Raw genomic sequence first — 25,050 nt, 5'->3', positions numbered from 1 at the left:
CCTTTTTTTCCCAAATGCTTTCTCGGTTGTGAGGTCTAAGGGGTCCTCTGCCAGGGCTGGAAGGTATAATCTGTCTAAAATTTCAATTCGGAGTTCGCAGAGGAGAGTCTTGGAGTCTCAGGCACATGCTTGGAGCAGACATCTTAATAAACTCGGCCCTGGACCCACCCACGGTACCACCTTTCTCACTGAAAAAACTGGAAGGAGAACAGAGGAGCTCACCTGTCACCCTCAGGCAGAAAGCCAAAGATAAAATAAATTTAGAAAAAAATAGCACAACACAAACTCGTTAAATGTGCAGTAGATTTAATAAATGAAAAAAAAAAAATGTCTGGAATTTAAATAATATGAGACCTTTAAATTCCCTCCACGCAGCATTACAGAGCTGTTAGAATAGGAACAAAGAACAGAATGCATGCTAGTCTGTCTCCCCTTTTCAATAAATTATTGTCAATAGCGTTTTACAGAGTTTGTTAGGATTGTTTCCAGATCCGGTCAGTATTTTATGCAAATACAGGAATACATACATACATGGATAAAGGTGTGTTTGCTGTGGTCAGCTTTGCCAAGTCCAAGGAGCTTCTTCCATGGGCTCTGGCCGTGGTGGGACACCCCCTTGTGGGGAAACTGGAGAGCAAAGCTGGATGAGGGAAGGATGTTGACTACGGGGACTTGTGAGCGTCATTAGAAAAGCACCTGGCTTGTACCAGGTCAGCTCGTCTTACTCCATCTGAATTCTCTTTCAGTCCCTGGACGTCTGCCTCCAGTTTTGGGGCTGGGGGCGGCGTGGTGGTGGTGGTGGTGGTGGTGGTGTCTCCGTGGCCCCTGGACCCCTCAGGGCTCTCGGCCTGCTCCAGCACGGAGGCCCTCTCCACCCGCAGGTAGGCCACCTGCTCACTGGAGCTGCTGGGGACCATGTCCGATAGGCCATGCAGCATTTACACCACCTTGCTCCTCTGGGCGTCTGAATAAGTGATTATTAAAATCCTCAATTGACTGGGGGGCGCGGGTAGGGTTACAGGTTACACTCACCTCAAGGTCAAGTAACAAGAAAGCTGTCGGTTTGAATCTGGGTAATGGAAATGAATAACATCCTCCAGGGACTTTTATTGTAGTAGCCTTGCCTGACTATATATTTCAAGTTGTGTTTTAATGGTTTTGTTTTGTTTTTTTAGTTCATGATCCTCCTACAACATACAGAAATCTGTAACGAAATCAAATTAAATAACCGAGATTTTATTTGCAGGGATGAATGAAGGAATAACTATACTGTGTCTTAATTATTCACTCACAATGCTCATGTTCAACGCCAAACGCCAAAATAAAGGTCCATAGTAAAACGAGAGTGCCTTGATAAATAAAGCAAAGCGAAAATGTCTCCCTAACCTGCAAAAACATCCTTCTGCTCTGATAAAACCTCAGCTGTAACGACCACGCCTTCTCACAAACGTACATTCAGTTACATTTAATTTCATTGTTACTTTGTCTTTATCAGTGGTTGTGTCTGTTTAAGACAGAGAAAACAACGGCGTGGTTCACCTTGCAGAGTTATTATTTGATGGAGCTGTCCCCTCAGCCTGTCGTTCTCTTCTTGTAATCGCGTTGGAGAGGAGGTTTTTTCTCCTCGGTAAAGGCGCCGATTTGTGCCAAGGACCTGCTTAGCTTGGCCAGAAAAACAGCTGTGGTCAGTTCTACGCAAAGAACAGTAGATATCGAACGGAGGGGAGCGGGTCCGCTCACTTGTGCCATCTCGTCGGCGTGCAGGGATCTCTGGGCGTCCAGGCCGTGTGTGACGGTGACCAGTTGTTCTCGGTCTCTTGAGGTGGTGGGGATGTTCTATTATGTTCTATAAAAGAGGCTCAAGACCCACCTCTTCAAGCAGGCTTTTGGACCATTAACTACCCTATCTCAGTCACTTTTTTCTTAAAGCGTCCTTGGGTTTCTTGAAAAGCTAAAATAAACTAAGCTGTGTTATTAACTTTTTTTTTCTTTTTTTTTTTTTTACCTTTTTTCCCACCGCATATAGAAAACACACATGCATAATGCAAATTCATTGAATGGCTGTTCTCAAAATGTGCCAGCTTAAAAAACTGAACCAAACATATTATATTTATTAATGATCTCATTCAAAAAGGTTATGACAATAGATGATTATTGACATACTGAGGAGGTAGGCGATTTTACCAGAGGTGGCCAGCATCATGAGGAGATGATTAAGGCCAAAAAATGACTTATGCCATTATTTTAGGAAGGTGATGAAATATGGGATCTTTCAACTAAATAACCTGATGTATTACCACTTTAAAATGGTTATTTTCAGCCATTTTTGCCAGAATATATCAACAATGAATGAGGTTTGTCAGCAGGGTCTCTGCAGGTATCAGAGTTAATTCATTTTAATATTAATCTTGTACCTTTAACTGTAAGACATTTTAAAGACAATTATAACAAAATCAAAGACTCTCTTATTTGATAATGTATTGCAGTTAGGTACTCATCTGTCTACAAACAATCGTTTTATGGTGTTAAAACAGTCTCACAAGAATTCACAAACAAATGTCAAGTAGTGCCATGGACACACTACACGACTTTCAAAGTTATCAGAACGCTGCACTGTTTTGTCTGAACGTTTTGTCACAAAAAAAAAACAGGCAAGAATTGAAACCGGAAATGAGCATAGCATACGTGGGACAGGATAAAAAATAATTATTCGATTCTTGATCACTGTTAAAAAAAACCGGAATAAAAGCAGAATTTAAATAACAAATATATTCAAAACCTAGAGAGGAAAAATAAAAATGGTGTGTTGCGTGTTTCTGGCTGCTGCTCGGTGCACTCCCTTCCCTCCTTCTGGACCTCATCATCATCATCTGTATGTCAACTTAGCATTTTTAAGTGGAAATGTATTTGTGAATCTCCAGCTATTCCAGCTAGACGTGAGATTGTTCTACGCAGGACCGGCTGTGGCAAAAACACTCTGGAGCGAATTCACAAAGAAATCTTAGGCACCTCAATTGCGCCCGCTGTCTCCGATGTTTTAGCGTCCGATTCACAAAAGATACTGCCGTAATGATATGCCGGCGCAAACATGCCCATAAAGTTTTGCTGCCAAGTGTAATTAGCCCTTCTTTTCTGGCGTCTGATTGCAATTATCCATGTGGCAAAGTAAATAATCCTTTATTATATGCACCAATTGGGGTCTCCATTGGAGAGTCATTCATTACGCATTACATCACTGCTCTACACTTACCTGTTTAACACATTATCAGTCTTAAATAAATATAAAACTTCAAATAATTGTCGGACAGTATTTTAATTTAAAGTGTTTAATGAACCTGTAAAATTGTGAGGAAAAGGGACTGCAGATTTGAAAATAATGGAAATTGTCCGGCTGGGGGGGGAGGGACTTAGTATTTTTAGGTTTATGTGCAGTGACTATAAAACGTTTAAATAGTATGAGTAAATCTATAAGAAAAGGTGCTCTTCCTACACAGTTCATTTATTGCATGAATAAAATGTGTACGTATTTAAATATTTACTTAAGAAATTCTACTTCTCACTGAATCTTAATATAACAATGTAGAAATGATTACAGTTGATTTAATATATTTTGCTCTACAAAATTCCGGGCCACTGCACGGGAAAGGGTCGCGGCCTGCGAAGCTGTCCATGGTTCTGGAGGTTCGATGCTTTCTGTGGTCCAATGCCAAGTTTGACCTCTTTATCGCTGTTCCCTATCCATTTTAGTTGTTTCTATCTTTTGAGTTAAATAGAAATTATAGCAACATTTGTAACAACTTTTTGCTAGTTGCTTTTGGAGTGCGTTTTTGAACAACACGGACTGCTGCTCGTTTCCCTACCTTCAGATGCCGTGACAGTAACACAGTAAAATTAAATAACAATGTCAAAGTATCATTTACAGATCACTGGAAAGTCCGGGCGTGACACCCGTTATAAATGCACTTCAGTTACCACCACAATCACGATCACACAGCAGAGCCTCCTTTGGTCTGCGCAGTTACCGCCAGGTCGCTACAGAAGGTAATGGCGTCACTCTAACTGGGTGTGGCTATTAACGCCGGTGTTTGTGAATTGGAGGCTATTTGCAACGAGCACCATTTGCATAGAAAGAGGCCAATTTTGCACCAAACGTATACTTAATACCTAATTTAAATACGTGAAAATTGCACCGAGCCGCAACTTGCGTGGCAGCGCATTTTAACCGTTTGCAGGTGCTTTGTGAATTAGAGGCTCGCTTTTTTCCTGTTATACATAATCGCTTTGTTAATTCTCCCCTCTGTGTGGTTATTTGTTCACAGCTGCTAGGGGAGGCTGGCACATTATCAGTGCAGAGGCCACACGATGAGTGTGATTTTCCGTCTCCTCGCCGCCAATTTGCACCGTTTCTCCCAACGAAACTCAATAACCGCGTTTTTATTTTTAGATCATCAAATGGTCATGAATAAAAAAAACAACTCGCCCGCGATCCGTGCCGCGTCATGCACGGCAACTTCAACACAACACAACGTCAGTTCATTTATGCCAAACACAAAGATATATAAATAAGTTAATAATGAATCTAAAAATATTGTGCACTGATGGGTCACCGTCTACATTCAATTGATTACACATATTAAAAACCTACATTGGAAAGAACAGTCTGGCATGATATCTACATCTAGAGAAAGATGTACTTTTTTATATGTAAGCATTGATATCGATTTGATATTTATTCTAATAAATATTAGTCCCAGACTGCAGCATGAACCGCACATGATTAAATACAGAATTTAAAACATAACATTTCTATGTCCACATAGAACCTTTTTAAAAATCAATTGCTCTGAGAAACTCATGATAAATAAAGTGTGAAGAAGGAAACAAACATTTGTGAACGCTTATGAGACTTTACAATGGCGGCGCTCTCCGGGCCAGCGCCACCCGGCGGCCGAGCGACCGTCACAAACTTCCAGTCGTTCGATTCCAACCGCAACCGTGCGGACCGTTCTCCTTAATTTGCCTGCATTTTGTTGACCGCACATCGAAACATCGACTTTTTTTATTCTTTATTTTTAGGCAGACCAGGCTGCTTCTTACCGTGCGAAACAAAAATCTAAATCGCGACCAGAAAAGACGCCTGTTCCGTGCGGTACGGCCAGGGGGCGCCAGAGCAAAGTCTCTCGCAGCTCTGTTATTACGTCCCCCTGAAGGAAAGAGTTTATTTACAACTCCAAATTATATTTAAAGCAGAAGCACGGTAAAGCATACATTTTTAAGATGTATTTATTCATACATTTATCTGTGGTAATGACATTTTATTTCACTCAAACAGCAATTTAGAGTGTGAAACAAATGTGCTTATTTTTTCCTTTTATTATTATTTTGAAGCCGGCACCTCCTGATTTTATGTGAATTAAAAAAAATAATAATCACATTTGGGTCAATGAGCATCAGATTGAGGCTAAATATGAAACATTCTCGCTGTTTCAACACTGACTAACTGGTCAAAGTATTTGATGTATTATTATTATTACACATTGCATATTAGGAAAATGTTTTGTGTGAATCTGAGTGTCACGTCGTCCACTTTTATTACATCACAGAGCCTGGAGGGATTTCAAAATGGATTATACAGAAATAGTTCTATATTTCATACCCTTTTAACTCAAAATTTTTTGTATCAAATATATACATATCCATTTTAGAAATGCCCTGTGACCTCCTGCGCATATCAAGTGGCCGCACGCAGGGTCGCGGCCCCCAGGTTGAGAATGTCTGGTCCAACCAAAAAACAGCGTAACCGTGGGTAATGACCACACAAGTTCTTGTTGGGTGTAAGTCGGTTCATTAAAAAATGTTGCCAAGTACAGATTATGATTCATGTTATGCCATCTATCCATCCCTTATCTTCTCCCACGTATTTGTCTTAACAACAATTTCCAGTCATGTTCTGTGTTTTTGGGGGGCGGGGGATCTCAGATATGCTGCTCAGCTCAAAGTCAAAAGTGCAAAGAACCCTAACACTTCAATCCAAGTCATTCAGCTTTGAAGTGATCTGGTCGCCATGATGGTACTGGGGCGATACTAACAAGGGCACATACAGTATGGAGCCCACACACGGACGTGAAAACGTGATACAACATCATGATTATTTCCATTGATTCTGTATAATTACATCAAAAAGTGCTTCTTCTCTGGAATTCCGTGTCTGTGTGCGGGTCCAGCCCAAGTATTTTGAGTTTTTCTTGGCTTGGACCTCAAATTCAGGGGGGAGGGTTGAGGGCGCTCAGAGGAAATGGGTGCTGAAGACTCCTCCTATGTCCCTCTCTGCATTCCTGCTCTGGACCTTTTGTAAATGTTACAGATAGAAAGTGTGAGGGAAGCGAGTGAACAGAGGGAGGAGAGGAGAGACAGTCCAGTAGCGACGAGAACCTCACTCAGCAAAAGCAAACCTGTCATTTGGGGACACAACGCTCAAGATCAAGGGGTAAGACTGTTCTATAAATACTGCATTCTTGTCTTATTTTTAGTCTGTTCCCTACACGTTAAAACACAGACACGTGTGTGTCCGTGTTGAGACAATAGTGTGGTTTATTATCAAGTTCGATTATTTGAGAGAGGGTTCGTTTCACGATTCAAAACTGTGTCCATTGCAAACGATTGAAATGGAGTTTTCTTCCTCTGGATATTGCTCTGGTTCTGACTGTGCCACCCAGAACCATTATGCAAACCACATGTAGAGTGCAGCCAGGCACATACCTCTCTGAGCTGCCATTAATCTACTAGAGCCCGGGAAGAGGAAAGTACAAGACATTACTAAGTTAGGACTCCCAAATGCAAAGGGAAAGGACGCCCCTACTCTAAATTTGGACTGAAGGACTTTAAGGATAGAGAAACCAAATGCAGCAGATCAACGTTCATGTGCTCTAGCCTGAAACCCATCATAAAAACAGTCACACTATGTATGCTGAAAGCTACTTTACTAGATAGGTAGGTAGGTAGGTACTGTAGGTCGGTTGGTAGGTAGGTACTGTAGGAAGAGAGATACTAGGGAGGAAGGTACTGTAGGAAGATAGGTAGGTACTGAGGGTAGGTAGGTACTGTAGGTAGGTAGGTACTGTAGGTAGGTAGGTAGGTACTGTAGGTAGGTAGGTACTGTAGGTAGGTAGGTAGGTACTGTAGGTAGGTAGGTAGGTACTGTAGGAAGATAAGTAGATAGGTACTGTAGGTACTATAGGAAGTAGGTAGGTACTGTAGGTAGGTAGGTAGGTAAGTACTGTAGGAAGATAGGTAGGTACTGTAGGTTGGTAGGTAGGTACTGTAGGGAGATAGGTAGGTACTGTAGTTAGGTAGGTACTGTAGGAAGATAAGTAGGTACTGTAGGTAGGTAGGTAGGTACTGTAGGTAGGTAGGTACTGTAGGTAGGAAGGTAGGTACTGTAGGTAGATAGGTAGGTACTGTAGATTGTAGATAGGTACTGTAGGTAGGTAGGCAGGTCTTGTAGGTAGGTAGGTACTGTAGGTAGATAGGTATGTACTGTAGGTAGATAGGTAGGTACTGTAGATAGGTAGATAGGTACTGTAGATAGGTAGGTAGGTCCTGTAGGTAAGTAGGTAGGTAGGTTCTGTAGATAGGTAGATAGGTACTGTAGGTAGATAGTTAGGTACTGTAGGTAGATAGGTAGGTACTGTAGATAGGTACTGTAGGTAGATAGGAAGGTACTGTAGGTAGATAGGTAGGTACTGTAGATAGATAGATAGGTACTGTAGGTAGATAGGAAGGTACTGTAGGTAGATAGGTAGGTACTGTAGATAGGTACTGTAGGTAGATAGGAAGGTACTGTAGGTAGATAGGTAGGTACTGTAGATAGGTAGATAGGTACTGTAGGTAGATAAGGAGGTACTATAGGTAGATAGGTAGGTACTGTAGTTAGGTAGGTACTGTAGGAAGATAAGTAGGTACTGTAGGTAGATAGGTAGGTACTGTAGATAGGTACTGTAGGTAGATAGGAAGGTACTGTGGGTAGATAGGTAGGTACTGTAGATAGGTAGATAGGTGCTGTAGGTAGGTAGGCAGGTCTTGTAGGTAGGTAGGTACTGTAGGTAGATAGGTACTATAGGTATGTAGGTACTGTAGATGGGTAGATAGGTAGATAGGTACTGTAGGTGGGTAAGTAGGTACTGTAGGTAAGTTATTAGGTAGGTAATTTATGTATCTAGGTAGGGACTGAAGGTTGGTAGGTATTGTCAGACAGACAGACAGACAGATAGCCAGACAGACAGACAGATAGATAGATAGATAGATAGATAGATAGATAGATAGACAGATAGATAGATAGATAGACAGATAGATAGACAGATAGATAGATAGATAGACAGATAGATAGATAGATAGATAGATAGATAGATAGATAGATAGATAGATAGATAGATAGACAGATAGATAGACAGATAGATAGATAGATAGATAGATAGATAGATAGATAGATAGACAGATAGATAGATAGATAGATAGATAGATAGATAGATAGATAGATAGACAGATAGATAGATAGATAGATAGATAGATAGATAGATAGACAGATAGATAGATAGATAGACAGATAGATAGATAGATAGATAGATAGATAGATAGATAGATAGACAGATAGATAGACAGATAGATAGATAGATAGATAGATAGATAGATAGATAGATGACATGCTTCACAGATGGACACAGTCGGTGCAGACACTGATGAGCCTGATGCACCCACACCGTGTCCTCTGAGATGCAGAGACTCCACAGAAATTACAAGCTGTGCTGTTTGGTGGAGGAGTATTAGGAGCGTGAGTCACAACGCAACTATTTGGCATCGCATGGACGACAAGGTCGTTAATACGACTATAAATTGTTTTGCTCCCAGTGGCACTGCAAAAAACAACATTTTGAAGTCTTAATAGCTCTTTAAATACTTCCATAAAGTCCAATTAACACACAAATCTGTTCCAAAGAGTTTATAGGAATGTCGTGTTAAAATAAAACGGACCCAAACAGAAGTGGAACACTAACGCTGGAAGGAAGGAAGGAGGCAGGCTGCATTAGAGAATAATGAAATGAAGATGCACGGGATAAGGATTATGACAACAATATATTGTTATGATGTCTTGATACAGGACAACAGAGGAGTCTCTCGGCCGCCATGGTTCTCCTACTGTTCTCCGTCACTGTGCTACACCTGGTGACGTTGGCCATGCTGCTCATCGCCACCTCGGAGAAGGTCAGACGTGCTATACCGTACATAGAAACCAGGGGGTCAAACTGCATTAAACTGATGTTTCCTAGCTGGTTTTTGAACGGGCTGTGTTTCCGTGGAAAATACAGAGGAAGAGGAAAGCAGTGTTGTGCTTTCTGGGTTGGTTTCATGTTCCTCGTGCTGCTCTTTGGGACTTTAAAATATTCTTACTGGATGCTGCCTGAAGGCAGAAATTTGGAAAATAGCCCTACCTCGCCATGGTCCGGGACTAGGTGGCTACCAGCCCAAATCCTGTATGTTGTGCAATATTGTAAACAATCTGATCCAAGGGCAGTTAAACAGAAACACCCAGTGCACATGTCCCAGCAAAGAAACGTCTCTTTTAAAGATCGTTTGTCTGGAAGGTTGTTTGTGGAACTTTGGCAGCACTGCGAAGAACCATTTAGTTGTTCCGATGGGGCGGCACTTTATTTTTTTTCCTGTTGTGGTGACGTGCAAGCATTTGAAATCCAACTGTATCATATTTACTGAAAGTGCACTTCGATTTGTGGTTAAGGAAGGGAGATAAAAATGAATGATTATGATGTTTTTAATAAATATGCATCTTGACATCATCTTTTCTTCCCCTCTGTCTGACTTTAGTCCTGGTGGGTGTGGAACGATACTGAAATCACAGACCTGTGGTACAACTGCTTCCATGACAACGCAACAAATAACTGGCTGTGTACGGCCACCAATGAAATTGGTAAAAACAGTCATGTGTTTGTTTTCGTATTGTGTCTAGGGTAGACAGCTATACTAATTATAGGATTTGTGTGTGTCCGTGTGAGTGAATATATAATATACATTTTAATATTTGGTACCAGAAGTGACACATGCAATGCCTCTTGAAATGGAATTATAACTTTTAACTTCTTTTTCTATTTTGATAAGCTAAGACCAGGTAAGGTGAGGATGCTTTCTGTGTGTTCCAGACTGGCTGCAGTCTGTCCAGGCCCTGATGGTCCTCTCAGCCGTGCTCTCCTCCATCTCCTTCCTGGTGTTTGTGGGTCAGTTGTTCACCTTGTCCACAGGGGGCCTCTTCTACTTCACTGGCCTCTGCCAAGCCTTTGCAGGTAAAGTTTTGGTTTAAGTAATGTATGTCTAGAGACTAGTGGTCTCACAACAGACAAGACTGGTGTGGACATTTTTTTTCATTATTGAAATCATTTATTTAAATCATTTAAATAAGTTAGATAATTTGATAATTTATTGGAGTTATTCAAAATTTTAAATTATCTATCTAAATTATTATTTTTAAGTGTGTTACAGGACCTACTTATAGTTTATTCTGTTTTTGATTGATTTAAAAAAAAAATGTGATTAAAGATGCATGCATTGTTATCCTTACCCTTCAAGGTTATTTTATTTATTCATTAGTACACAGGAAGTGATGAAAACTAAAACTTTAAAGTTCAACACAAGTTACAAAATGTCTCTTGTAAATACAGTTCTGTGGCTTTTCAGGTTTCACAGCCTTCGCCGCCTGCCTCATCTTCACATTCCGCAGAAAGGAGATCCTGGACGACATGAGAGATCTGAGCTCAGGACACTTTGGCTACTGCTTCATCCTGGCCTGGGTGTGCGTCCCCCTCCTCCTCCTCAGTGGAGTCTTGTACGTCCACCTGCGCAAGAAACAGTGAGACTCAGGCCCGACTGCAAAACAATTCCGAAAGAGATGATTAAAGAGAGAAAGCCCCGGCCGGAATGCTCCTCAAGGTTGATCATTTATCACTTGTGACTCACAGAGGAGAATCAATACCTCCGTGTATCCCTGACAGCGAGAAAGAACTTCTGCTTCCACCTCACACTGGAATGTTCCCCACACATGACAATTTTTTTTGTTTCGTATTTCATTATTGTATGATTCTATATCATATTAAATTCCACAAAACCAAATACAGTCAAATACACTGAAACGACATACATACAATGACAAATGACATACATGCCACTGCATTTTATTATTTGATTAATCGCCCCAAGACCTTAAATTAATGTTTGTTTTTGCATAATACCCGCAGCAGTTTGTGCTACAGTGCCGTTTCACCACATCAAGCTCGAAGGGGGTATGCCCTCACTGACACTCGCTGTATTGTGCAATTCCTTGTTGACCTTTGTTAAAGTTGACTTGACAGACGGAGTTGACGGCCTTAAAAGAAAAAAAAAAAGAAGAAAAAACTGCCTTAGAATAGGAAGGCAAAGCTCTCTAGTGGAAATTGTCCATCAAAATGTATTTTTTCATCGGGACAAATATGTTGTGATTAAACCGTGGTGCTCACAGAGGCAGGCGTTAATGGTGCATTACAAAGGTGGGAGCAAAGGGCATGCAAAATATACTCATAGAACTTATTATTTTAAAAAGAAATTAAAACCAATTCTTTTGTGATTGCTTTTGGCGTCTCAGCTAAGTCATTTGGAGTGATCCCCCTGCCAGCAAACCTACCTGTCAGGTAAGACCAGTCAGAGAAGCTTTAGCAGGAAGCTATGAAATGAACGACAGGCTCTCTCTTTTCAAGCCATACGAAGGATATGCTGTAGCCGAGGCTAAAATATTACTCACAGTATTTTAAATAAGATGATAGCAAATCTAGCAGATGTGAAAAAAAGATATTGAAGCGCTTAAGGGCAGAAACTAGAGGAGGTGGGAGTGGCATGGAGGGTAAAGTGCACGTCCCTGGTTGTGGCTTTGGACAGTTAAAAGGATCTGTCAGCGCAACGGGAGGGCCGGAACACGCGGAAGAATGGGAGGGTGAAGGGGAGGGATACGACATCAAGAGAGCGAGACCCGATGCTGACAACCAAATCATTACTCACTGCAACTTTTCAGAGACACTTCACCGCGTTCTCTGCTTTAAGGATTATGATCAAAATGATTTTTAAAAGGAAAGCATCGAAAGCATCGAGTTGATCCCGGAGGCTGCCGGTTTCAAAACATGGTCAGGACTAGACGTGAATTTTCGGTGAGAGGAACAACAAGAACCATTCGTCGTGTTCAACCGAGAAGATAGAGGCGTCTGAGGTATTTTGGGAAGATTTCTGCCTATGGAGAGGACCCTCTTACATTTTGAAAGGCAGGCAACAATGTTCTCCTCGTGTTCTCCTTTGCTAAAATGATGAAAACTATCATCTTTATGATAGTTTTTTAGACATGGGCTGGCCTGAGTGACATCGGCCACCAGCAGTTGGGGATTGAATTTACCCTGGGGAGGGTAAAGTGTGGTCACACTTTGACCGACAGGCCTCGCTCCACTAGACGGCAACTATGTCCAACTCCCAGCAGCAGAGCCTGAACGAAGATGTGATCTTCCTGCCGGTGACGGAGTCATGCCCCGAGTTCCTCTACTCCGAGGGCGAGCGCCACGCCGTCGAGACGCTCATGAGTGCCGATCCGGGCGCCTTCTACGCCTGCCTCGGCACGGAGCGGCTCGGCTGCTTCCTCTCTCCCAGAGAGGTCAACCAGATCAGGGGCTGGGCGCAGGACTACCACATCAGCCAGCTGCAGGTGGGAGGGGAGGAGGATGGAGAGGAATGCGCCTCCGGGATGGACGACTTCTCGGCCTGCTACTTCCCCGCTCACTCGGACGCCCCGGCCCCGTGCCTGGAGCTGGGGTGGCCCGAGAGGAGTGCGTGCAAGGAAAGCGGCCGCGCCACGGTCTACACAAGCCCCCCCGAAGACGGAAAACCTTCGATCAGAGAGGTCATCAGGTGGAACCTGCAAGGGGCCAGCAAGGTACGACAATACCTATGTCAATTATACGATTATTTCTCCCTGATATTGAATGGGAACAAAGGAAAAACGTAAGGGATTTCCACGAGTAAAAGTCAAATAAATTCTTCTAAATATCTGTGCCTCACAGGTCATTGCCATAGTAACGGATAGATTGACAGATAGTGCTGTAATTGGGGATCTGCACAATGCTGCTTCTCGTGGCGTCCCTGTTTACATAATCCTAAATCGGAGATCCACTCAAGAGAACTTCACTCCAAACAGACTCCGGCATCCGGTGAGTCTCACTTTCAAAGTTCATTCCGTTGACCAGTCGAACATCAGCGCAGGTGTCCATCCACCATGACGTCCATTCTGTACGATGTGCAATGTGACATTAAAAAAAATGCCAAGGAAGATGTACTTTTAAATAGTGATTGAAGTGTAAGATGTTCAACTATTGCAACAAAGCCACAGCATTCTTTCTACAAAGTCCCGTATTGGGCCCAGCTACTCTCACAGAGTATGAGCACGTCATTGTCACAGAAATAAATACCAACACACAGGTTACACATTCCAGACAGATTGTAACATGGACATGAACAGGTTGTGCAGCATTCATTGTTACACTTGTATGTGTATCCGAAGTTTACAAACTGTACTGGAGCTAAATGAGCATTGCATGTTTCACATAAAAACAGTTTTCAGGGTCATTGTACATTTTACACCATATCGACCGTCTGGTTTGACGTGCACTCCCAGAACATGCAGGTCAGGGTCCTCGGAGGGAAAACCTTCTGTTCGAGAGAAGGGAAAATGGTGGTGGGGGAACTGAAAAACAACTTCCTCCTGGTGGACCTGGAGACCGTGATCCATGGAAGCTACAGGTAGAACACCAACGCCTTTCCACCCGTCGCTGTTGTTGGCATAGAGCCGTCACTGAGTCTCCTAACGCGTCTGTGCCCCTCGGCAGCCTCACGTGGACGGACGCCCACCTGCACCGGCAGCTCGTCACAGTTCTGAGCGGCCCGGTGGTCGGATCCTTCGATCGGGAGTTCCGGATCCTTTTCGCCGCCTCCTTCTCCATCCCAGACACGGGGAAGGTCGTCAGGCCGCCGATGGATTCTCCCTATCAGCAGAAGGAGCTGTCAGACGTCTGTGGCCCCGAAAAGTTCGCACTGGAGTCCGTCACCAGCCCCCCGCCACCTCCGCCCGCGGAGTGCCCTCTGGACTGGGAAGCCCTGGGGGTTGTCCAGAGAAATTGTTACTTCTCTGACGGTGGCGTCAACGAGGCTGAGGAAATAATAGCGAGGGAGAGGTCGTTTCAGAACAACATGGCATCCGAGAAACACACAGCCATCATGGGGGAATCTTTTCACAACAGACATAAACAACCGGATGAGGGAAGGTATGCCAAACAGCACAGATTTCTGGGGCTGTCATGCATGTATTTCTTGCACGCTGCTGTTTTTTCATATGAGATGTGATAAAATAACCTGTTGATCCCCAGAGGGAATTGCAGGCATTGAAGCAGCAAAAAAAAAACAGTGCACTTTAAACCATTTCAAACCATCATATTCAAAATATTCACTATACTCTCAAAAGATATTTCTTAGGGAACTATATTCTTGTACTTTTAAATGCTTATTAATCAAAGTAGTCGGTTGATGTCGTCTGCATAATACCAGTGGGCCTACAGAATAGTGAAACCTGAGCCACTGAAACCTATGGTGTAACAGTTAAGTGTGTTTTCCCTCGGTGTCTTATCACTCTCAGCTGTTAGATCCGCTGACCCATGGAGCAGTGTAGTTTCTATGTTTTTGCCCAAAGAGTTGTTTGAACATATCTGCACCTTCCTCCGCCCTTCCACAGGGCAAAGAAATGCGACAATACCCCGCCAGCGGCAAACAATAACCTCGATAAACAATCAAGCGCAAAGTAGGTTTTGAGAGCATGGAGATGAAATGTCATTGAATGTCGATTCAAAGGCAAATTATGATAGTGAATTTATTTATGAGTCAATATCTTTCTTTCCATTTTAATAATAATTTTGGTTTCGTTTTGTTTATACAGATTTACACAACTCTCTCCAACAGATGGCCTCAACCCCACCGACGTAGAGATGCAACAGAGGTGACATAAAAAAATAAGAAATTTTAAAAAAGGACTTGAAATATGTCTTGGCGATGGCAAACCATTTTGGGGTGGGGCGCATTCTCCAAAATGACATTTGTTTTGCTTCACCCAGGGTCGAACACATAATAGAAAGGGCCGACCAGCGGGAGCTCTCCAGCGAGTGGCTCACAGACGCAAACGAGAGGACGGGCGTTCGAGCTCGGGGAGACAGGAGAGAAACACAATTTAGGCAGAACATCGCATGTGTTTCCCCCACTCCTCCACAAAGAGATCGTCCACCGAGGGAGAACGCCTTCCAGAAGGGGGCCGACATAGACGATGCCGGCCTCATGGGATTGAAGGCAACATCCAGAGTAAGTCGCACACCCAGAAACCCCTCTGTCGGATCGAACTATCAGAGTCAACGTGACTTTTTTTTTTTTCTTTCTCCCCAAACAGAAACCTGTGATACTCAGGATGCCGCAGACTGAGAACGGGAGCTCCCTCAGCGACATCATGAAACGGCTTTACCCTCAGAAGAGCTCGTCAGCGCAGCACGGCAGGGGGTTGGAGACGGAGCTCAGCAGATCCATGATGGACCTCAGTGTCCACAGCACAAAGTCGCCTCATGAGAGAGGAGGATTCCCAGTGCCACGGTTACAGATCAACGTAAGGGTTGGAGTTGTTCAACGCCTGTGTGTGTGTGTGTGTGTGTGTGTGTGTGTGTGTGTGTGTGTGTGTGTGTGTGTGTGTGTGTGTGTGTGTCGTGTGCGTGTGCGTGAGTGTGACAGAGAGAGAGAGAGATGCTTCCTTGAAACATCTTTGTTTTTCTTTTCTGACAGAACTTTGACGCGGATACTGTGACACCTGCGTTGGCCCTGATGAGGAAGAGGAACGATGAAATTAAATTTGGACTCTTGAGAACACCAAACCTCCATCAGCCCAGCGCCAGGCCGCGCAGCTCCAGTTACGGATTACATTTGGATTGGAGGAGACCACAGAATGACTCAGAATTAGCACGTAAAACCCCGGAATAAGGAGCATCGAACACGTGCAAGAGGGGTGCCGTTGTGCTCGCAGGAAACATTCTGCAGTGTTAATAATCCCCCAACAACTTGAAAAAAAACCTGTGACTCTAAGGGCAAACTCATTTAGTTATAACTAGTGATCAGGTTATATGCTGGTTTGAACTTTATCGTAGTAGATGCTATAACTGTGTACAAATAAAATGTTATTTTCCCTTTGTCTACGTTGGGACAGTGTGTTTTGGTTTTAAAAAACAGTGTTTAATGTAATTGATTTCCAGTGGTGGAAAGTAGCAAATGGAAGTACTTAGTTACTTCATATTGAGTCATTTTTAAAGTATCTGGACAACTTTGGTATATTCCGTTTCTGAGACTGTCCACGACATTCACATTACTTAAGTTGTTTTTTTAAATTATTATTATTATCAGGATCATATATCAAAAGCAAGCCAAAGCAAGAGATATAATCAGGTACTGGATCTATCAAACTGCTGATTTTGGATTGCTCATCATTCATCAGTAATTCATAAGGACATTCCATGTCCTTGTAAATTAAAATAACCGCACCACACTATTGCATTGTAAATTGAAATCAGGATCTGCATCAGCACGCATCTGCGGGAAGGAGGTACAGGTACAGTAGGCACTTTGCGCAGTATTTCGGCCTCTGTTGTGTCAGGGCATCAAGTACTTTTTCTTTTTATACTGTAACTGTAACTGGTGCTTTTACTTGTACTTGCAGTTTTTTGTCAGGGTATTTGTACTTTTGGCGAAGTTGAAGGTCCACCGCTGTTGATCAAAAATAAAAGAGTAAAAAAAATTTAAAAGAAAAGATTTACTATCGGTCAGCCGCCAGGGGGCGATCACCGTAAACGGCCGCGCTGATATCGAGGATGGACGACGACAACCCGGAAGCCCGCTGCCGTCGTTGATTCTCCAACGTGTTCGCGTCTCAACATGGCCGCGACCCGAACTGTTGCGAGATGTTGACGTTTAATCCGAGCGTTAAATCCACCAAGTAGCGGCAATACGTGTGGTTTTGAAGTTTAAACCTTTCACCTACCGTCCTGAGAAACTAAAGGACTACTACGGTATTAAACATGGTTCGAGCTCACAGGTAAGCGCTAAATAAGCGGCATTACAACAGCATCGTTTTCTGAATGTACGTCCAGTGGCCTCGTGTAGTTCGCGTAAACATTGAGACAACAGGCTTCATAAGTCACTTATATCACTTATATTTCGTGACAGAGACGTAACTGTTAGGCAACGTTGCTAGTGTTACATAAACGCAGTAATAATACTGAGATCTTGTCTTAAAGTGGAAATGCTGTAACGCATTGTCTTTTCTTATTGGTGTTTTTTAAGTGGTACGTTAACGGTTACACCTCGACTTGGAACCGTTTAGGGTGAAGCGGTTCAAACTGCAGAAAAAGACAGAGGAGCGTGATGAGGATGATCCTGAAGCGTACAACGACCTGCCAGTCCCTGACAAGGTAATGCCGTGGACACACTGCGCGACTTTCAAAGTGGTCAGATCTCTGTACTATTCGCACTACCCGAGTTTCTGTCTTGTGATCGGGATTTTTTTAAGTCGTTGTGGTTTCACACTACATGACTGATCGGCGACAGGGGGTCAGGCATTAAAACATCTTTCACCAGGAGGAATCCCCGGCGAGTCTGTCTCCAAACTACATTTTGTCACGGAAACACACGAGGAGTGACACAGGAAATGACGCGGGACAGTATTTTCTTTGTTTATCAAATTGTTGATTACTTAAAAAAAAAAAAAAAAAAAAAGGCAGATTTTCAACAAGAGCTATATTACAAGCCTAGCGAAGTAAAATAATAGTGGTATGTTGTGCGTTTCTGGCTGCTGCTCCATGCACTCCCGTCCCTCCTTCTGGACTCCCCCACCAACCGTGTCTGCTCTCATTGGCTGTAGCTCGTTGCGTCACTCCCGACTCGATCCTGACATGACCACATATTAAGCCTGCTCGATATCTCGCTGCGTCTGCGAGCGCTGGGATCGCGTCGTGAGCAGCTCACACCACGCGCTTGTCGCCCACAGGAGCGTTCTATGAATTTCCCCCGATCTGGGGCTTTGCTCGGCGATCTCCATCTGTCTACAAGTGGAAAATCAGGCCGGAATCATAGTCTGAACTCGGCATAAGGAAACGCAGCTCAGACTAACTATATAAAACATAATTGATAATTCTGGACACTCACTTTTTTTGTGCCCCTTTCTCTCACCAGAGCTCTTCAGACTACACACAGGACCAAATTGACAAGTTTCACGATGAGAAGATTGCAGTAGGTTTCTGTCATCACTGTTTTCCCTTATATTAAGTCTTCTATTGTTTTTGTATTAAAATGTCTTTATATTTTGACGTAGAAACTCCTCGGGCGTGGTGTTCAAATGGAAAGCGACCATGAAGATACAGCTGATGAGGTAAATAGGTGGATTAATCTGATAATAAACAGCATTTGGTTATTTCTGCCAGGACGTTGAACTGTCCTTGGAAAGTATTTTTGTCAGTCTTTTAATTGTAAATTTGTCAGGAGGAAGTTATGGCCTTGGACGATTCTGAGTCAGAGGTGGAGGAGGAGGAGGAAGAAGAAGATGAGGCTGACATGGAAAGTGATCTAGAGGGGAAAAAATATGATGGTAAAAATACCTGGTTGTGTTTTAATATAAGGATTGTGGAGGTGTGCACATCTTCTGGAAAGAAATAACTTCTTTTGTTTTGCCCTCCCTAGATCTTCCAGATGAAATGGCATGGGGAAACAGAAAGAAGCAGTTCTACGACTCAGATTATGTGACGACCAGTAAGCAGGATTATACCTCTATCCATAATATTTAGTAAATCTACAGTAACTTTGTTTTTGTGCTTTGGTGCATAATAAACAGATTCAGACAATATAGTTTTCAAAATAAGTTGTGTTGTATTGCAGAAGGGAAAACACAAGAACAATTGGAAGAAGAGGACAAAGAGGAGGAAGAAGAAGCCAAGAACATACAAAGGCGCTTGGTTGCAAATCTTAGTGAGGAGGACTATGATCTCAACCTTTTTCAGGTATACACAATAATATAACCTCCATAGAGGGGGGGGAAATAAAAACCAGACAACTTGATTTGAAGCCATTATGTACCTTAGTTATTTGTTCTTTTTTTAACGGCTTTCTAAATGCAGGAATTTGCTGCAGAGGAGAAAGACGAGGAAGGTGTAGCAAAGGACAAGACTATTGTAAAAGACCTGAAGCAGATGTCTCAGAAAGAAAAGATTAAACTTCTGAAGAAGGAATCGCCTGAATTTCTCGAGCTTATTCAGGACTTCAAGACAAAGGTAAATGACAAACCATCCCAAAATACGTAATCGCCTATCTATTAATTACATCAATGATTGTGCTAATAAAATCATGTGCTCAGCTCACTGAACTGAAGGATGAGCTACAGCCCCTCATCGAGATGGTCAAAGATGGACGGATTCCTCCAGGAAAGGTTGGTTCATGTAAAGTCCATTCATTACACTGTGTTACACTTTGCTATAGAGAACTGTCAAAATATTTTATCTTCAATTTGCTTTTCTTTGACAAAGGGTGCTGACTATCTCCAGATGAAACGGCAGCTTTATTTCAAGTGGGTTTAAAGTCACTTGTGATATTCCAGTTTTGTCTATTCTTGGATGACATATTAACGGATTTTTTGCTCTATAGTTACTGCACAAACATCAGTTTCTACCTGGTCCTCAAAGCAAAACGCATCCCAGCTCATAACCATCCTGTCATAGAAAGACTGCTGACATACAGAAATGTAAGTGGATTTGCTAAATATTGAAGTTTGAATAGTTTACCTTGGGTGGTACAGCTGGCAATCGGTCTGTCGATCTGTTATGGCAGTGTTCACTATCACACTGCTGAAGTGCTAAATTGGGGTTTTCTATCTACAGCTCATTAATGAACTGAGTGTAGTAGATGCCCGGCTTGAACCACAGCTTCGCAAGCTGCTGGCTGGAGATCAGAAGGGCGAGACGAGCAGGAAACCAGAAGGCAAGAAGGCTGGAGGTGCCAATAAGAGCAAGGTATTACTTATCTTTATTGTTCTTTGACGTATTATCTGGTGTATCACAATAGACTAGATTTAAGATTGTATTAAACGTCAATGTCAACACCATACTGTAGCCATTTCTAATCTTTTTTTAGACTGTACAGAATAGGTATCGCCTCAGACATTTGCCAATGGCTGCAATTTTCTTTTGGTGAATAACTTTTTGTGATTACTTTTTATCTTTGTGGCACTTTGGGATGTCTGGCTTAATTGAACGTTTATCAACATTATTAGGTGTGTCAAGAGGCAGTTTCTGGAGTTGCAGAGGAGTCAGATTCTGATCTTGATGAGGAAGCAGCTCTACGTTTCTATAAAGAAGTTGAGGAGCGGTTGAAGCTGAAGAGGAAGAGCAAGTACACTGATCCAGAGGCTGAAGAGTGAGTTATTCCACAGACAGCAGATGGAGTGAGTTATTCCACAGACAGCAGATGGGATCTGTTCTGTATTATCATTATGTATGTATTAGTATCTAATATAGTGTTGCTGTTTTTTTTTTGTTTTTGCTGCAGACCGGAGGAAGGAGGAGAAGAGGAAGAAGTAGTTGAAGATGCCAAGAGGGGCATTACATTTGAGGTAACATGCAAGAGCTGAAACTGACATTATTTAATTTCACCCTCTTAATTGCTTTAGTTAAATTCCTGTCTCCCATTGGAGGATAACGTTTCCTACAAAGCATTATTTTAACTCTAATTATCCTTCATCACTTTTAACCGTAATTTTAAATCATCTGCTTGTACTATTCCCATAGATGGCCAAGAACAAAGGGCTCACGCCGAAAAGGAAGAAGATTTACCGCAATCCCAGAGTCAAACACAGGGAGAAGTTCAGGCGGGCTAAGATCCGCAGAAAGGGCCAGGTAAGCATCTGCATCCTGTTTGGTCCATATTCGGTCCATATTCATCCTTAACACACATGATTTGTACTTCAAGTTTGAATAATCCACTACCAGCATACACAATTGTTAATTTATGGCAACAATTATGAAACTGATTCTCTCTTTTCCCAGGTGCGCGAGGTTCGACAAGAGGAGGCAAGATACAGTGGAGAGCGTTCGGGTATCCGCGCTGGAGTCAAAAAGAGTGTCAAGCTTAAGTAACAAACACAATGATCGGTATCTCATCTTACAAAACGTGTCATTGGAATAAAGAACTGTACCATATGGCGTTTTTATCCGTCATGGTTGTCCACCATGACTTTACCTGAATAAAGTTTCTAAATTGTTATTTCCAGTGGCGCAACAATTTTTACATGGGCCCGACACGCATAAGGACTTTTATTTTGTCGACATTTGAATGGGGGGGGGGGGGAATATGCACATAATCCTTGAGTAGTTCCTATACTTTTTTTGGTGTACCAAGGCAAATGTAGACTGTTTAACAGAAAATAAAGAATGAGCAGTCAGAAGGGTATGTACATGTTAATATATGGCATACTTTAGGCAGAAACACTAAGCAGCAGAGAGAAGGGTTTAGTTCATTAACACATACCACAGAAACTGAAAACGTTCAGCTTTGGTGTTTGTTCATAAACTGGCTGTGTGCCGCTGTCAGATTACTCACTATCAGTTCCTCGATCTCCACCTCTTTGCGCACATCCTCATCTGTAAGGATCAACTCAGCCTGAGTCTCAGGGGTCACCACAACCACATAACCTCGTCTGGTGTCCAACACATTGGCCACCACTGCCTGGTGACTATAGGTATCTAGCGCATTACGAGCTCTATCCAGTAAGATTGACGCGTCTGTCTCCAGCTTGAAGGAAATGACAAATGCCCGCGGTGCCCAGTCCTTCACCAACGGAGACAGTATCTTGGGCACCATCTCCATGGTGATCTGGAAGGAAAAGGTGTGCTCATGTGACTGGTTATCATAATTACGTGCATATATATATATATATATATATATATATTTTATTTTTTTTTTTGGTTGGATCATATCACACACCTGAAGAGGTCCATTGGAAGATTGGATTTTGTGTTCGGGCATTTCAGATGCTGGGATATAGAAATCTGACACAGCTGCAGCCAAGTAAAACATGGCCTGGGACCCTAAGTAGAGATGAAAGATTTGTGGGTATGTTATCAGTAGAATGTTAGACAACAACTCTTTATTGTACTTGTTATATTATGTAGTTATTGCCAGTCTGTACCTAATTTGCTAAGCGCCTGGGCTGCTGCTTTGAGGAGGTGCAGGTATTCTGACAGCGTGCTGAACTCGATGGACAGAAGCAGTCCGTCTTCTTTCACTTGTTGGTAGCGCTGCAGGACTTTGGCTATGTTCGGGAGCACCTGCTGGTTAACCACCACCTGATCACAGTCGCGCTTTATCTGCAGGGTATCTAGCAGGTTTATGCCAGAGTACATGCGGGCGTACGGGTACAGGGAGCGATGCCTGTGCAGGAATACCACAGCGTAGCCGGCGTCGAGGAAGTACTCGGCGGAGGAGGCCCCTCGTCTGCCGCTGCTAAAGTTGTCCAGAAAGCGAACGGTGCGGGACTCGAGGGGAACCTTGGTGCCCCCTGACGTGATGAGGACCACCCTGCGGCCGCCGGCTCCGTGTCCCGCCGCGAACGCAGCAATCTGCTCCGTGACATCGTCGACGTGCGAGGGGACAGCAAACTCCTCGTCCAGCTCCCCGCCGGCGGGGGCCACCCCGGACTCTGCCATGCCTGCTCAAAGAATGGCGTTCCGGAAATACAGGTCTGGGGAAAACCAAGTGTGCAAATGAAGGGCCGTTAAAAGTTGTGTGACAGGTGTTTAAACAAACAAACAAACAAACAAACAAACAAACAAACAAAACAAGGATCTGGTGTAAACATAAGAGCCACTGAACAGATGTGATAACCTTTTACACACACACACACACACCCACCCACACACACTCCCCTGACTCCGCAAAGATGGAAATGATGGTGTTTGACTGTATCCGACCGTCTCCGTCTTAAAAGCTTTCGTGAAGACCTACCTGTGTTTCCAGCGGTCGCGCCCGAGTCGATCTCCAACAGCTCACAGACCGAATCGTGAACGCGGAGAAACGCTGGGTAAACACAGCGCCCACCGGAAGGTCGATGGCGTCAACACTTCCTGCTCATGTGTTTTTATGCAGCGCGTCAAAGGTGCGTGGAACGCCGCGTAGTGGTTGGGATGATGCATTGCGGTTATAGTGACACGTTGAAAAACAAAAAACAACAAAAAAAAAACAATGTTAAGCGGGTAAAAACAAGTTGTTAACATCGATTTTCTCGGTGTCATTTCACATGTCGGTTATGGAAGCTATTCAAACAATAATGACATTAGGGTCTCGCCGGGAAACACGTGCATTCGACACAGGCTGTCCATTAAAACCCAGATTGGAGAGGATTTAGTCACATTTTGTCCATCTATCCATACGTCCATCTCTCTGTCTGGAAAAGTGAAATGTCTTAGTGGTTGTTTGTTTTGGTCGTTTGTCTGAACACATAGATATTTTCTTACAGACTTTATAATGTTTTTTTATTTTTTTCATTATGTGTAACTGTAGTTTTAATGCCCACTCTGTTTTAATGCATCTTCGATTGTTTTAATATATCTTCCATTGTTTTAATGTATCATTCATCGTTTTAATATATCTTCCATTGTTTTAATATATCATTCATCGTTTTAATATATCTTCCATTGTTTTAATATATCTTCCATTGTTTTAATATATCCTTCCATTGTTTTAATATATCCTTCCATTGTTTAAATGTATCTTCCATCGTTTTAATGTGTCTTTCATTAATCTAATGTATCTTCCATTGTGTTTCCGTGCTTTAAATGCTCGCACTGATTCTGCTGCAATTTAGTTTTGTCTTGCAGATCAGTTGAGTCATTTCAACTTTCCAATTGTACAATAAAATGAAGGAAACAGCCGGCCACGCGAGGCGCTGTTGCGCCGCGTAGCAGATTTCTGATGAAGATTATTATAAATTATTATTATTATATAATTAACATTGCACATGAACAGCTGTGATAACCATCTAGTTATCAGTGTTTCTTGCACGGCATTGAGGTCCGTCCACCGCAATATAGCTGAAATAAAGGACATTTTAGTTTATATTTTCTAGGTATCATTTTAAATTATTCCAAACTTTCTATCAATTTATTATCAATCCAAGAGATGCAGTGAACATTATATATACACATTCGGAAATTGCACAGATCGAATTTAATTCCTTACAATGGGAGTTTCTTGCAGCCCTATTGTTTTCTATTCACATTGCTATTACAACATTCTTTTTTTATTTTAACAGTTCATTTGAACATCTGATGCAACGTGGCATGTGGATTTTGAGTGGACCCCAGAGACTGTGCACTGTGCTTAAATTAAACTAAACTCATTTTCAGAGTTATTCTCTTCTCATTCTTTTTTTATTCATTGCGAAGATCCCCTGCCCACAGGTGGTCCGCCTCTGTCAAACTAAAGCAGTTGTTTAACTATGATGAATGCATGCTCGTTATCAAGTGGCAGGGAGGAATCCCTTTTCCTATTTTTATTTATTTTTTTACGTTGAGAGTAGCAGGAGAGTACCACCTTTCTTATGTTTTACCCACCTTTCTCATGACTAGCACGGTAATTTATTTACATTAAGTGTTAATTCCCCTTAATTCACTTCATTTGTCCCTGCCACATGACGGTAAATTCATTAATTCACCCACTGTAAATATTCACTATTTATTTATTTATCACTACCATTTGCCATTCTGCCTCTTTGGATATGCTGATTGGTCGTTGCACACATTGAAAATAATGTTTATTGCAGAATTCTGCTTGACTTTTAAACATTTTTTTTTTTTTTTTTACATT

General features: G+C 42.5%; 4 protein-coding genes across 4 annotated transcripts; 3 read left to right on the top strand and 1 right to left on the bottom strand.

Moving 5' to 3' along the window:
- The first annotated feature begins 6,342 nt into the window (after positions 1–6,342).
- On the top strand, positions 6,343–11,642 carry emp3a (epithelial membrane protein 3a (MAM blood group)). Its single transcript, XM_080000281.1, has 5 exons — positions 6,343–6,487; positions 9,155–9,258; positions 9,877–9,979; positions 10,209–10,349; positions 10,741–11,642. The coding sequence occupies exons 2-5, from the start codon at positions 9,181–9,183 to the stop codon at positions 10,914–10,916; spliced, it is 498 nt and encodes a 165-aa protein (XP_079856407.1). The 5' UTR covers positions 6,343–6,487; positions 9,155–9,180; the 3' UTR covers positions 10,917–11,642.
- A 658-nt stretch (positions 11,643–12,300) lies between these two features.
- fam83e (family with sequence similarity 83 member E) lies at positions 12,301–16,198 on the top strand. The gene is made up of 9 exons (XM_080001006.1): positions 12,301–13,006; positions 13,134–13,280; positions 13,745–13,869; positions 13,956–14,390; positions 14,855–14,920; positions 15,056–15,115; positions 15,231–15,471; positions 15,557–15,766; positions 15,940–16,198. The coding sequence occupies exons 1-9, from the start codon at positions 12,539–12,541 to the stop codon at positions 16,132–16,134; spliced, it is 1,947 nt and encodes a 648-aa protein (XP_079857132.1). The 5' UTR covers positions 12,301–12,538; the 3' UTR covers positions 16,135–16,198.
- Positions 16,199–17,079: 881 nt separating this feature from the next.
- On the top strand, positions 17,080–21,467 carry utp3 (UTP3 small subunit processome component). Its single transcript, XM_080001432.1, has 16 exons — positions 17,080–17,239; positions 17,528–17,615; positions 18,376–18,432; positions 18,515–18,571; positions 18,682–18,787; positions 18,880–18,948; positions 19,075–19,196; positions 19,314–19,466; positions 19,550–19,621; positions 19,719–19,759; positions 19,837–19,933; positions 20,070–20,201; positions 20,462–20,604; positions 20,737–20,800; positions 20,976–21,083; positions 21,234–21,467. The coding sequence occupies exons 1-16, from the start codon at positions 17,223–17,225 to the stop codon at positions 21,321–21,323; spliced, it is 1,416 nt and encodes a 471-aa protein (XP_079857558.1). The 5' UTR covers positions 17,080–17,222; the 3' UTR covers positions 21,324–21,467.
- A 56-nt stretch (positions 21,468–21,523) lies between these two features.
- On the bottom strand, positions 21,524–23,293 carry ppcs (phosphopantothenoylcysteine synthetase). Its single transcript, XM_080001434.1, has 4 exons — positions 23,191–23,293; positions 22,376–22,927; positions 22,171–22,274; positions 21,524–22,059 (listed from the first exon to the last, which is right to left on the bottom strand). Exons 2-4 carry the CDS (start codon positions 22,890–22,892, stop codon positions 21,733–21,735), a joined length of 948 nt encoding a protein of 315 aa, XP_079857560.1. The 5' UTR covers positions 22,893–22,927; positions 23,191–23,293; the 3' UTR covers positions 21,524–21,732.
- Positions 23,294–25,050: the final 1,757 nt, after the last annotated feature.

Source organism: Zeus faber (assembly GCF_960531495.2).
Source record: "Zeus faber genome assembly, chromosome: 5".
Lineage (NCBI taxonomy): Eukaryota > Metazoa > Chordata > Actinopteri > Zeiformes > Zeidae > Zeus > Zeus faber.
Note: the sequence above shows the minus strand (reverse complement) of the source record. Positions and strands in the feature narration are given on the sequence as shown.

Bases quoted from the DNA above. Each gene is read 5' to 3' on its own strand.
- fam83e (XM_080001006.1), top strand. From the start codon at position 12,539: ATGTCCAACTCCCAGCAGCAGAGCCTGAACGAAGATGTGATCTTCCTG. The intron at 13,281-13,744 runs GTGAGTCTCACT...GTGCACTCCCAG, and splicing joins CAAACAGACTCCGGCATCCG to AACATGCAGGTCAGGGTCCT. The intron at 15,116-15,230 runs GTGACATAAAAA...TGCTTCACCCAG, and splicing joins GACGTAGAGATGCAACAGAG to GGTCGAACACATAATAGAAA.
- utp3 (XM_080001432.1), top strand. The intron at 17,616-18,375 runs GTAATGCCGTGG...TTCTCTCACCAG, and splicing joins ACCTGCCAGTCCCTGACAAG to AGCTCTTCAGACTACACACA. The intron at 19,934-20,069 runs GTAAGTGGATTT...TTCTATCTACAG, and splicing joins GACTGCTGACATACAGAAAT to CTCATTAATGAACTGAGTGT.
- emp3a (XM_080000281.1), top strand. From the start codon at position 9,181: ATGGTTCTCCTACTGTTCTCCGTCACTGTGCTACACCTGGTGACGTTG. The intron at 9,259-9,876 runs GTCAGACGTGCT...GTCTGACTTTAG, and splicing joins TCATCGCCACCTCGGAGAAG to TCCTGGTGGGTGTGGAACGA. The intron at 9,980-10,208 runs GTAAAAACAGTC...TGTGTGTTCCAG, and splicing joins TACGGCCACCAATGAAATTG to ACTGGCTGCAGTCTGTCCAG.
- ppcs (XM_080001434.1), bottom strand. From the start codon at position 22,892: ATGGCAGAGTCCGGGGTGGCCCCCGCCGGCGGGGAGCTGGACGAGGAG. The intron at 22,275-22,375 runs GTACAGACTGGC...ATCTCTACTTAG, and splicing joins CCAGGCGCTTAGCAAATTAG to GGTCCCAGGCCATGTTTTAC. The intron at 22,060-22,170 runs GTGTGTGATATG...TTTTCCTTCCAG, and splicing joins CTTCCAATGGACCTCTTCAG to ATCACCATGGAGATGGTGCC.